This window comes from Triturus cristatus, chromosome 2_1 (assembly GCF_964204655.1).
Source record: "Triturus cristatus chromosome 2_1, aTriCri1.1, whole genome shotgun sequence".
NCBI classification, from domain to species: domain Eukaryota; kingdom Metazoa; phylum Chordata; class Amphibia; order Caudata; family Salamandridae; genus Triturus; species Triturus cristatus.
This window is the reverse complement of record NC_140581.1, coordinates 73,758,491-73,772,422: the sequence shown is the minus strand read 5'-3', so window position 1 is coordinate 73,772,422 and position 13,932 is coordinate 73,758,491. Positions and strand designations below refer to the sequence as shown.

General features: G+C 42.6%; 1 protein-coding gene across 1 annotated transcript in view; it reads left to right on the top strand.

Moving 5' to 3' along the window:
• LOC146863768 (uncharacterized) overlaps positions 1 to 13,654 on the top strand; it is a 35,724-nt gene extending 22,070 nt beyond the window's left edge. Inside the window, exon 3 of the mRNA XM_085627944.1 lies at positions 10,709 to 13,654. Coding sequence (XP_085484070.1) covers positions 10,709 to 12,804 — 2,096 coding nt within the window. The 3' untranslated portion in view covers positions 12,805 to 13,654. The remainder of the gene's footprint in view (positions 1 to 10,708) is intronic.
• Positions 13,655 to 13,932: the final 278 nt, after the last annotated feature.

Below are 13,932 nucleotides of genomic sequence, written 5' to 3'. Positions count from 1 at the left end.
TTGTAATATTGTATGTGGCAGAAGAAGACTTCCCGAGTCAAGTCATCCAGTCTTCTATGCATTTATCCACAGGCCCTCTGGTTACAGGCGGAGACCTGAGCATAGCGATGGAGGTACCCCACAGCAGATCACGGCGGAGACAGGGAGAGCCACCGGAAATAGCAGTTGTGGGGAGACAAGCATTAGAAGACCTGGGACTGGTTGGTGCTTAGCGTCACTGCCCTCCTCTTGGAAGTATCTATTTACAGTTTTTGGTGGCCCATAACACCTATGCTCAGATACACTGCCTACTCGTTGACAAACAGGTGCTAGGTAGTTTGGAGTCGGTAGGCCAGGCCCCTCTGACTCTCTCAGACCACGGGTCTGTAGTAGAAACTAAATTCTGGCCTTCCAAAGATTTTTTGAGATGTTGGGTATCTTGTCAGCCAAACAACTCTCTTGTCCAGGGTCCTGTTCTGGTAGGCATGGTCAAGAAGTAGATAATGTAATATATGACATTCAATGATGCAGGAGAAATAGATAAAGAGAATGCGTAGGATGCCTTGTAGCCCATGATATGAGAAACATGGATTCAGGTGCAGTACCACAAGCTGTTACTAGGTGTCTCTAGAATTTCTTTTCTAGGGGTCCCAGGGACACCTAGTAACAGCCTGAGGTACTGCACCCTTTCCTTCGTGAAAGAAATTTCTTTTTCTTTATTATGCTACTGCTGGCATAATTTAAAAAGGAAAAAAAACTATTAGCATCTGCAACACACATAGCTCCCATTTAGATCAATGCGAGACCTATTGCTTTGCAAATGCTTGTTGTATAGAAGTATTCATCGGGAGCCCTGGATTGATGGTACCTCAAGCCCGATGTCTCAATTATCTATTATCAGTTATCAATGCTTCAGCACCTTTGGGTCGAGCTTCCGCTGTACAAAACTGCAAAATATTCCCTGAGCTATCACAAAATGTTTAAAGTTTTGCTGCCAACAAACTAGATTAGCTTCGTCCTGATTCCACCCCTCCACTTCCCCTTCTTTCCTGACTCACCTTTTTTTTCATTCACCCTCCAAACCCCTCTCACATAGTCAAGACCATCAGGCATTGGGGTAGGGCGGGTCTTGATCCACACCTGCTCTCAGATGGTCCTTAGCCCTTAGTAAGAGATGATCGGAGGAGACTTTATTGTCTGAGCTGCTTTACCTATGGATGGTTAATAAACAGTGGCCAACCCTGTGCCCCTCAGAACCTGGGCATGAAACTGGGAGTGAGATGTATTCTCTCCAGTGTTAATGAAAGTGAACGTATACAGTTAATGTTTTTTTTTCCCAACCGAACCATTGTTATATAATGCTACTTCAGAGTTTGCACCTAATTTCGGATTACCGCTTTTCTGCAGGTTTTTTTCACACTCAAATTTCACCTTCTTGAAAGAGGGATACATTTGTCCTAATACAAGGTTATAACAAACGCAGCAGAAAGTTGTGCCGGTAGCATCTGTTTAAGGAGAGCCCCAGGTGCACAGAGGACATCTCATCCATGGATTAGAGAGTTAATAGAAAGGAACTAAGGTCATATGTTTCTCCATGGGTGCAGAGGAGAGCTTCTCCATGGCCGCTGACAGAAAGGGACAAAAGTCACATACAGCTCTGTCTACAATGAGAAGCTGAACTGAGACCCTTAACTACAAGCTCGACCTGGGCACAGCACTTTGGGCCTGAATAGAATGCAGGTCGGACTTATGTCCAGCCGCCATCCTGGTGGTAATCGGACTGCCTGACGAGCTGTTGGCAGTTCCGCACCCTGACTCATGATGCGACCGCCTTGGTGTATATTTAGTATTGCGGCGGGTGCTGCAAGCTGCAGCATACTCTGCAGTACAAAATATGCACCCCATGCATATCCCTTGCACTGTGTGGCAGGCACCATGTGGTGCCTGCCACATGATGCAGGGATATGTTGCCATGTCGGAGGGCCAGGGAGGAAGGATGGCCCATTAGGGCCCCCAAAGTCCCTTTCCGTCTGCCGTTTCATGGTGGTCTGCCATTTCATGGTGGGTAAACCACCATGAAACAGCCAGCGGCACCGCCACTAATGTAGGGATTCAAGTCCCTCTGATGGACTGACGGGCTCAATCCGTGTTGGTTGTTCTCTCCGACTGCCAAACATCCAACCTAATGTGGCAGGCAGTAATCAGTATTATGATGGCGGTGGGACTACCACGGATGGGCTGTCGGTGGCGGTCCCGCCGTCCTCGTAATTGGGTCCTTTGTTCCCATTTAACAGGAGATAGTACTGTGTCCAGAGATGGTGCTGTCCAGATAGTGCACTGCATCACAATGCATTAACTGTCCACAGCAGCTTCCCCTCCTATTACACATTGACTTTAAGGTTGCGTATGGCCATGTGCTCTCCCATGCACAATATATTTGTCAAATAAAATTTCTGTCAGTGGTGTAACAAAACTTGTCGGAGTCTCCCTGCAAAGTACATGGAGGCCCCTCCCTCTGGCCCACCACTTTTGTCCCAGAACCAGTGTTCTGTGCTGAAGGAGCCCCCTGGAGACACAGCTGTTTCAATGGCTCACAAGCCTATTACTCCATGCAACCTAGTTGATTCCTTTGTTAATTTTGTGTCCAACCTCAATTTATCTACCTACATTAATAAATACTAGACTATGGCATGCGACCAAAGAGGTGTAGGAATACTTCTCTAGCATGCAGAGGCAAACGTTTAATCAGTGTGCACAATTTCCTGTATTTGGGATTTGTGTTTGATTCTTCAGACACATGGGGTTCTCATACCTCCAAAAGTACCTTAAAACAATGGAGGGTGATTGGTGCATTCCCAAACCTTCCGTGGCCATGTGGTCATAAGGCCTTGACCCCTCTTGTCCATAAATAAGGCTCAGTGCATTCCAAAAGCCAGCTATGGTGCAGGAGTTTGAGTCTATTCAAGTAGCCATGCCTTGTAAGTCAAGAAAAACCACCTGTGTAGGCAACTGCTCGAACTAATGCCAACCAGATCACAGTTTGTGTCATGGCGAACATCTGCACATTTTAATTAAATAATTTCTGTTACCCCTACTAAAGAAATGCCACCTGGCTCAATGCTTGGCGGCCATCTGCTATCTGCAACTGTTAAGTAGAGAGGAGGTTTGTTTTAGAGATGATGCTTTCCTAAAATCAGCTGTTCATTTAAGGAAAAGTATACTTTATTGAAATCCTTTTTATATGTTTTCAGTATTGTTCTTGAGTACCTTGTGGTGGTTCATATACTCTCTAATCAATGAATCATTGTTTATTGCATTGTATAACTTTTTTGTTTAATCTGCTTTTATGCATACCTCCAGCATGTGAATAAAGACTTAAGAATTGAATACAGAAATAGAATTCCAAGGTGGCTGCCTCATTGTGTCACATTACATAGATCAACACACAGGTTCATTAAAAACCCTTGTCCTCAGGCCATACTGCAGGTCAATATTGTACAACAGTGTATTGAGAATATATCCATTCCAAAATATCCCAAGGTAGAAATAGATTAAAGAGAGTGTCTGTACAGTTTCATCCTTGGCTTTGGAAAACTTTATTTCTTGACTAAGGGGTGCACCCGGCTCCTTTCTTCTAGCTCTTTTGCAGCTACATCTATCCTGGCACGTTGACATCACCAAAACATTTACGTTTGCTAAACTTTTATAAATTGATTGGAATAAGGATACTCCTTCAAACTCCATGTATAGTGCTTAGATTTGAGAGTTTCAGAGGAGATAAGGGACATCTTGGACAAGGGAGCGAAAGCTGAGGTGGTCCTTTTGGACCTATCCACAGCCTTCGACTCGGTGAGTTACAAATTCTTGAAACACTGGCTGACAGAGATATGTATTCAAAGTTCTGCCTTTAAGTTACTCTACGATTTTCTGGATGATAGGAAGCAAACAGTCAACATGGCAGATTTTGCACCCAAGTGTTTCATCCTACCCTGTGGTGTCCCGCAAGGGTCTTCACTAAGTCCCACATTATTTAATATATATGTGGCTCCTCTTTTGGAACTTATAAGATTGTCCAGCTTCTCCATTGTTTCCTACGCTGACGATACCCAAATGTTGAAGGAGTGGCTTCTTGATTTAACAAGTGCACATGCGTAATAGTCAACTGGATGAGTCCCCACAGCCTGAAATTAAACGATGGACAGACAGATGTGTACCTCTCCGGACAGGATACCTCTTTTGGAACAACACTTGTTGGACCCAATCTCTTGGCTCTCTTCCCATCCCATTACCTAAAGCAAGGACCTTTAGAATGATTTTTGACTCCGATCTCTCTTTTAGAGATCGGACTAGCCAACTCACTTCCTTGTGTTTCCTCATTTTAAAAACTTTGAGGAAAATTCTTCCCTTTCTCCCTTTTGACCTGCAGAAAACAGTGGATATCTCCCTTGCATTATCAACGTTGGATTATTGCAATGCCCTTTATGTTGGAGCTCACCAGGGCATCATGAGAAGGCATGAAAGACTGCAAAATGCTGCAGTCCGGGTTCTTAAAAACAATAAGAAATGTGTGCCAGTCGCCAAAGCCATGAAAGAACTTAATTGGCTACCCATTTAAAGGGAGTTGCCTTCAAAAGCACTCAGTTTAGCACACAATTCACTTAACTACTCATGTTCTGATTTCCTTAAAAACAAAATTTCCTGGTACATCCCTAATTGATTGCTTCTTTCAGTCACAGCCAGGAAACTGTCTGTCCCTTTTATCCACAAAACATCTTGGGAAGGCTGATGTTTTTCTTATGCTACCTCTTGTCTCTGGAATCAAACGCCATGGCATCTGAGGAATCAATCCAACTTCCTTGCGTTTAGAAAGTTACTCAAAACCTGGTTGTTTACTCTTACCCTTTAGAATATTTTTCAGGCAGTTTACCTCCCTCATACATGAGGCAGTGTCATGAAGCCCATGGGTTTATGCCGCGCTCTACAATACTCAAATCAAATCTAACCATAAGGAAATGTACCTGGTTGTATGGCTAAGACATTCGTGAATATGCTCTGCAATCATCCTAATATTCAGTATCTGTTGTTTATTGGAGAGGGATTAAGTAGTTCAAAGAGGATCTTAGCATGTTAATAATAATAATAACAATATGCTAGCTGTTGGACTTGGCACTCTCTGAAGGGTTATCCCCAAGTGTTTTGCCTTCATCGCCCGTGCTTTCTGAGTGTTGTTTTTGTTGGCATTAGGACTCTGTGCACTTTGCCACTGATAACTAGTGCTAAAGTGCTTGTGCTTTCTCCTTAAACCATGGCAAAATAGGTCCACAGATGATTGGCACATTTAGTTTACTTATAAGTATCTTGGTATGTTGCACTACATGCGACCAGGGCCTGCACATTAAATTCTCCTAGCGAACCTGCAGCACTCATTTTGTCACCCACTAATGTCTACGTTTTTCCATTTAAAGATTATTTTGTAATGCATATAAGTCACCCCTAAAGTGAGCTCTAAATAGCCCACAGGATTGGGTCCATTGTGTTTAAACAGTAGAAAATGTACTTTTAGTTTTACGTGTCCTGGAAAAAAACTCTTACATTTATTAGTTTTTTACTACTGCAAGGCCCACCTCTCCCATAGGCAGTGCTTAATTTGAGCCGATGGTTTCTAGTGAATGACACTGGCACATCATTGCCAGCATTGGTGCGTATGACAGTCTTCCACATGGTGGCACTGTCTGCCTAATTTGGGATGAGCACCACAACAGCTGTTTATTAATTCAATTTACATTTTCAGTGACTAATACCTGCCTCCCAAGCCATTTTTAAATCGTTGGGGCCTGAAACAGTATAAATGATAACACTTGTAAGAGTGTGGGGGTTAGTTGTTCCAGCACAGCATAGGTGTCGACATCCATGCCGTGCTGGAACTTGTTGGCCATCCCCATTGTGCCTGTTTTCCAGGTACCACCATAGGAAAGGCAAAGGACCATCTGCCTTACACGAGTTCAACTCTCAATAAGGCGGACAGTCCTTGCGTGGCTTTGGAGCAGCTTCGTTGGGGGAGAGCCGACTCAACTGCACCAAAGTCCCAATCCGGCCCCTAGTTTTTTAACTAGATATATGTCAATATATATATATGTGTCTTTAACTTTTAAAAACAACTTTATTTGTTAAATTTGTTCAAATATATATTTAATCTATGGTATTTTTATTAATTAATTAAAATGATTTATATTTAAAAAACGATAATTCATACAATGATATTGATGAAGACTATTTTCCCCCCCATTATTTCACACTTAAGGATTATAAGTATAGGATATTTTTTACATGGATATTTTGGTATGGTGATATTTTGTTAGTGAACCGTCTCAAAGATTCCTAGTGACTGCAATATACAAAGAAGCGCCCACATACCCAACTTCATTTAATATTGTTGAAGTCTTCCATTTTGGGAAGAAAAAGTCCTCCCAAGTCTAATATTCTTTTTACAATAGTAAATGTTTCCTCCTTTTTCATGGATGGCTTTTGAGGTACAAGATTCCTCTTAATTGTGCTGAAACAGATACCAATGGAGTTACGTGATCCACTGGAGTACCGCGGACCTCAACACTTTCATAAGGGCATCTCGGCTGCTGAAAACCTCCCTGTGAAGGTCTGGGGTTTAATGAGGAATTACCAGTGAAATCCAACCCGGAATTACTGACGATCAGTGTAATTCCTCATTTCCTAATGAACCTTAAGATTCCAACTAATATTGACTTCTTTTTTATCACGTTGCGGTTACCCTTTTATCAGTAACTCTGGGTGTGGGGAATTACCAGACCATTTTCTGGGCTTATTGCTATGAGAGTGTACAAAAGATTATATGTGATTGCACATTAAGGCCCTTATTTACAGGGTTTTAGCGTAGGGCAGCGCTGAAAGTCATCTTGCTGCGCTGCCCTATGCCAAAGTGAAGGGGCAAGAATGCATTGTATTTATGCAATACGGTGCATTCCTGTCCTTTCCCCTTGTGCTGGTGCTGTTTTGGCAGTCTAGCGCCAACGCAGGCACCCTTGCACCAAGGTGAAATAGTGCCTGCGCTACATGCAGGATTGTTTTTGTGTAGGATGGGGCACCTTCCTCCACAAAAAGAATCCCAAGAGATGCTTTAATCTCTCTACATGTGCTGCAGAATGCAGCACACATGAAAGAGGAAAAAACATGGAGAAATGCAAATATTTCTCTTCATTGCACTGTACCGCAGGAGGCGTAAGGTTGTGGCACCTCCCCAGTTTTACGTGAGTATGAAATCTGGGGCAGCATCAAAACCTATGGTGTTCATTGGGAAAACCCACTGCAATGCTGATGGAACGCCTCCATGGGGCAGAGAAAAGTAATGCCGCGACTTGTGCTGCTCTGCCTTACTCCATGTCTGTGGGGCCATTGTGGTAAATAATTTAATTACCGGAACTTAATTTGATGCGGAAAAATCTATAATAATAGCTCAGTAAAATAAGAGGCAGAATCCGTGGTATTAGAGGTTCGGAACGGGCTTTATTCCAAAATCAATTCGAATTGATGGACTCCATATTCCCTCACCACGAAGGTTCAGGAAGTGAAGGACCCCACTTTATTGACAAGTAATCATTTTTATACAGAGGCATTATAGTGAAAACAGATGCAGGAGGCGTAACAATTGATAACAAAGATAAAACATACATGCGTAACTAAAGTGGGTGTAACTAGGCGTAACTAAAGAACGTCATTAAGTATGATGTCACAAGTAGGTGGCACCATGAAAGAATTTCGCAATGTCAGCAGAAATACTTGGCAGAGATGCGCGCGCAGCAGCATGACGTGTGATTGACGTGCAACTAGGGGGTGAAGGGGACTTGACATTTAGCTCTATATGTGGAGACAGAAGTCTGGGGTTATGTCAACCTAATCCCAAATCATATCTAACATCCTATGTTTAAAGAACTATGTTATCCAAAAAGAGAGGTCTCTTTAGAATAGAATCTCATTCTATACTGACTATACTGACTGTTAGTGCGTGTACAAGCGTCTAAGTGTCTACACTAGATGCGAGGGCAGAAATCTTCCATAGTAACAGGGCTATGAATTACTTGCATAAAGACAGAGAAGCCGGGCCTTTTGCTCGGTAGCTGGAAGAATGTTTACTTAAACTACTAGACAGGAATGCATTGGATGGGGAGCGGAGCAGATAATCTCGAAGGTGAAATACAGTTTTTGGCAAGCAGACAGGTTGAGTCAGGCACCATTAGCCGCGCAGGGAGTAGGACAAAGTTCATGGATACAGATGCGAGCTCAGACTGGAGCTTTCAGAGGCAGAAGGCAGGAAAAGGCTTAATGGCAGAATCAGGGCCTACTCGCCTGGACTGTAAAATGGGATAAATGAACCATATAAAGCCGGTGGCCTTTCATACTTAGGAATAGAATATCCGGCCCATTCATGGCGGATCTGAAAGAGGACATGTTGACGGTGGACGCACATGTGTTTGCGTCTTCATAACTGGAACTGGAGGAAACATACATGTACTTGTGATTTATACATGAAACCGTTGGGGTTCAAGATAGGGGACATAACTGATCATAAAAATCCATATTTCCACACCATTGAAAGCCATGCAGAGTGGCTTTGCGCGGCTGCATAGATATGGTTGAGAGGTTTGTCCTGCCGGAGCCTCACAGAAAGTGACGCTTCGAGAGCACAAGCCTCTCATAAATAAGCCCCTAAGTTTCAATCCCTACATTTGCGGTGCTGCTGAACCTGATATCTTTCAGGCAATCCTTTTTACTGTGTCTCAGATGCCATATTAATCTTCGATGTGCTGGGATTTATTGTATGAGGAGTGTCCTGCACTAACTCTATCTTGTCCATGTTTGGTATCACTAGGTATATGTGTAGTATATCCATGTCTGCTATCTCCAGGTACATGTGTAGTATGTCCATGTCTGGGATCACTAGGTACATGTGTAGTATATCCATGTCTTGTATCACCAGGTACATGTGTAGTATGTCCATGTCTGCTATCTCCAGGTACATGTGTAGTATGTCCATGTCTGGGATCACTAGGTACATATGTAATATGACCATGTCTATTATCACCAGGTACATTCATAGCATGTCCATGTCTGGTATCACTAGGTACATATGTAGTATATCCACGTCTTGTATCACTAGGTACATATGTAGTATGTCCATGACTGGTCTCACCACGTGCATGTGTAGTATGTCCATTTCTGATATTCACCAGGTACATGTGTATTATGTCTATGGCTGGTATCACTAGGTAAGTATGTAGTGTTTCCATGTCTGATACCACCAGGTACATGTGTAGAATGTCCATGTCTGGTATCATCAGGTACATATGTAGTATGTCCATGACTGGTGTCACCAGGTACATATGTAGTATATCCACGTCTTGTATCGCTAGGTACATATGTAGAATATCCACGTCTTGTATCACTAGGTACATATGTAGTATGTCAATGTCTGGTCTCACCAGGTGCACGTGTAGTATGTCCATTTCTGATATTCACCAGGTACATATGTAGTATGTCCATGATTGGTATCACTAGGTAAGTATGTAGTATTTCCATGTCTGATACCACTAGGTACAGGATTAGAATGTCCATGTCTGGTATCATCAGGTACATGTGTAGAATGTCCATGACTGGTATCACCAGGTACATGTGTAGTATATCCATTTTTGGTATCACCAGGTACATGTGTAGCATTTCCATTTCTGGTATCACTAGTTACATATGTACTATGTCCATGTCTGATGTCCCTTGGTGCAGTGTTAACATATATTTTGGTATGATCAGAATATATAGTTGATTTGCTTCATGAAAAGACTTGTAAATCTACACTTGGAGAATAATACCTTTGCACAGGGACAGAATTTCTACTTTCTTAAGTTCACAAAACTTTGAACTAGATGACCTGGGCCCCTTTGCAGTTTTCCAGACAGGACTAGGGAAAACATTAACGCATTCCTATTTGTTCCTGTGCGTTGTCATTTCCAATGGGGTATTTGTAAACAGTGGACATTTAGTTTAGGAAAAGTAAACTCCTTTATGCAATTGCATAGTTTTCTTTATACTTTCCCCCCTTGGGGAATCACTTACCTGACACCTCACAAAGTGTTGGGGTGTCTCTATAGCCTTCTTATATTGGAAAGGAATTTATTTTCGCCTCTTAAAAGAGAAAATCTCCAATCAATGTCTGGATGGAAAAGAGTTCGAGGAGAGCTGGCTTCGGCCACAATCTTAGATATATGTGGACATTATTAAACCGGATATGCCTTGTATCTCCGGAAAGAGACTACACACTCTGTCATCTCCATTTTACATGTAAGATCAATGGGTTTCACTTGATGGTTATTTTATATTAAAGACAGATGTACATCGCCCAATCGCTCATGGTTTCTTGCTACTACATAATTTAGGGAAAGGTTTGAGGAGTAAAAAAAATGAGGATCGTTTGAAATGAAACACTGGACCTTGTGCTTGCTGCCCTAATGCGAAATCAGGATTTGTGAAAGAGATTAGCTCAGCAGCAGGAGCTAAAGATTACATATGTTGGGGTTGCATGTCAGAATGAATGTGTTAACTCCTCCAATTGGGCATATATTCCTCCTGAGTTTTGTTGTTAGCCCTTGTATTCTCTTATTCTCGTACCTTGATTCATATCATTTTATTCTGAATCTGTTTTCTCTAGGGCGTAAGAGGGAAGCTGACTGTAAGTCAACAGCTGCTACTCTCAAGGAAGCAGCGAAGAGTGTCACCTTAGCCCAGGACGTGAGGGCGGAAGCCGAGCTGATGATGAGACCCTACGCTAACTGGGAAGATTTGGTGACGCCAGCCTCCATCTCCACCGCTATCCTAGGAGAGCTGGCAGCCTTTTCAACAGCCGCAGGGGAGTTCTCTATCAACCGGAATCCACCAGCAGGTGGATTCAAGTACATGAAATCCCCAGAGTCCTTTTCTTCCTCCCTAATGCAGGTCCGCAGTACAGCCTGGGCTTCCTTCAACACAGCAGATAAAAACATGGATAAGATCAGGCTCCTCACAGGTTCCTTGTCAACTGCCATTAAAGATGCGGACACGATTCTGCTCCAGCCCACTGCCACTGTTAATGCCCTGCTCCCAGAGCAACTAAACTCAATTCTCAGTACGTCCAATGAATGTACACCCCTGGCTCAGTCGGTGGAGGCAAGCTTTACCAACACCATTCACTTAATCCAGGAGGTGCTTGAAGCTTGTGTGAACTCCAAGAGGGGCAACGAGAAGCAGATGGCCGATGTGAAGATCACCCTGGAGCGGATCGCCGTAAGAGAAGCCTTTGCAAACAAATTTGTGCAAATGGCAGAGGAGTTTAGGAAGATAACTGAGACACAACTAAATGATGCAGCAGATGCCTACAAGGAAGCTCTGAAGAATGTGCCCGCTGTGTGGGAAACCATGGCTGCTAATATCATGGGTGGCATTCTTGACGCACTGTCTTTCACTGCAAACAGGTTTATAAGCAAGGAGGTTGGCACAGATATTCCTGCCAATGGGGCTGAGGGTATTGTTGGCGCTAGTGCTACTATTGATACTGCTGGTGACGTGAAGTCCATCCAGGCCACTAACAATATCTGCTCTAAGTCTAACCAGATGACCGCTATCACAGAAGGCCTTCGAAAAGTCCTAGACAGTAAGGGGAACACTATTAAAATGAACCTTGTTTATAATGAGAGAGCTAACACTGTGACGACAAACTATGTAAAAAGACTGGCATTGTCATTGAAAAAGGATGTAGCGGCTAGAGCTGAGTGTAAAGCAAAAACACTAATGAATGTTGTTTTACAATCTGCTGTTGCTATGTGTGAAGATTTGGAAAGAGCTGCATTATCTGAGAATACAGATGAGAGTTACCTGAAATCACTTGCTGAAAGGGTAAACATAATATTTAGTAACTCAATAAAAGTTGATTCATATTGTAAAGCAGTGACTAATTTGCAGCCTTTGCAGCAAAAGCCACCGAATGCAGCCAGCGTTCAAGGCCCTCTCGACATAGGCACTCTTTCTCCACAAATGGCATATGCACGAATGGAACAAGCCACAATTCAATTAAAAAGAAGTCAGGACATGTACAAGGAACACTTTGAAAAGGTCAAAAAAGAAAATGAGGATCTAGCAGCGATCCTGGCTGAAATGAGGAGCCATAAACTGGAGGAGATTGACATTGGCACAGCCAAGAAGATGCTCATTAGAGCCCTGGAATCTCTCCTGGAATCTTTGGGGAAAGTGAAGGAGCAGTGGCAGAAAATGACCTATTCCTTCCAGATGATATCCAGCATCATTAAGTCTGGCATCAGACAAAATTTCAATGAGTTGCTACAGTCCACCAAAACAGAGAAAAGCATTCCCAACTATTCTTCTGAAGCCTTTGTGAAGGACATGTTGTACACCAGACTATTTGCATCAAGCACTGTTGTCCAGTTAGCAAACAAGATCTCGTCTACCTACTGCGAGGTGTCCCAACGCCACCTGATGGACCGCCTGAGCACTTCAGGAAGACTGCTTACCATGAGTCGTTCAAACCCAGAGTTCCAGATCGAGCGCGAAAAGTTTCAAAGTAGTATTGCAGAGTCTCAAAAGTCAATTGAAGCCTTGGTGATTTCGAATAAACAAGAGTTTGACCGGAATATTGCGGCAAGAGTTGAAGTGATCAAATGCCAGTTTGGAGAAGCCATCCCACCCTTATCAGCAGAAGAAAAGAAGCACATCAGTGAGGATGTAAATGCATGGGCAAATGCTACAAAAGGTTAAAGTAAAATGGAACTAGACCTATCTATCTTTACCTGAGAGAGCCACCATATTCTCCTTAAATCATGCTTACATCTTTGAGCTTTGCTTAGTCAATGATGTATTGGAGTCAGTGGGTGGAAGGTGTTTCCATTCCAGTGGGTGTGGGTGGCAGGCATTTCACATTTGTTTATCAAGCGTTTTGCTCTAGAGACATGTTGGCCATTGGTTTTAAATTTTGCATCATGTGTCATTCTTAGTACATTGAACTGCAGTCAGATATCAAGAAATGATCGCTAACTTACGTGCATTGCTATGTCAGATACCTTTGTGCATGAACTCAAGGTCATGTCAAATGCCTCTGCCTTGAAATCAAAGAACTGTTTAGTATCTCTGCCCTTGACCTCAAGGGTGTGCCGAATTCTTCTACTGTAGAATTAAACTGCTACAAGATCCACCTGTCCTTGAACCTGTAGGCGTGTCGCTTACCATTTATCTTGGACTCATCAGAGACTCCGATATTCCGGTTTTTTAACTCAAATTTCCTCTGAAGTCCATGCCTGGCTCTCACCAAGAATTCACAATTTAAGACACCCCTGCTTGACAACATGCCCCTACTTAGTAGATTGTTTCCAGATCAAGCCCTTTGCAGATCTAATGTGTTAAGTAGGAGTTAAACATTGTAATTTGGGTACGAGCTAAACAGGACATAGACTTCCCATATGCTTCCCATGCACAAGAATGTTATTGTTGTTTAGAAGTTAGCCAAAACATGTACACCAAAGTCTTTGTTTTTGATCCTGAATCATGCATGTGCTTTTGTTTTTCACTATTGTAATCTGTAAAACAATAAAGTTCCCTGCATGTGACTTAATATTGTTTTCAATTCCATTTCTTTGGTAGGTAGGTTTTCTTTTTGCACATTTGTAGCCACATAATTATTCAGTTAATTCATTGAGCGCTTGTTTATTTTCAGGCACCAGGGACGGAATGTTAAACAAATTCCAAGAGAACTAAACTCACATTAAAATAGTGAAATGAGGATGCAATATCACCATTCACACTTAAGTATCAGTCATCAGTAACAACAACTCAAACTTCTAGTTAAAGTGCAACTCAAAAATAGGGGTGGGTAAAACTGGCATACTGCCA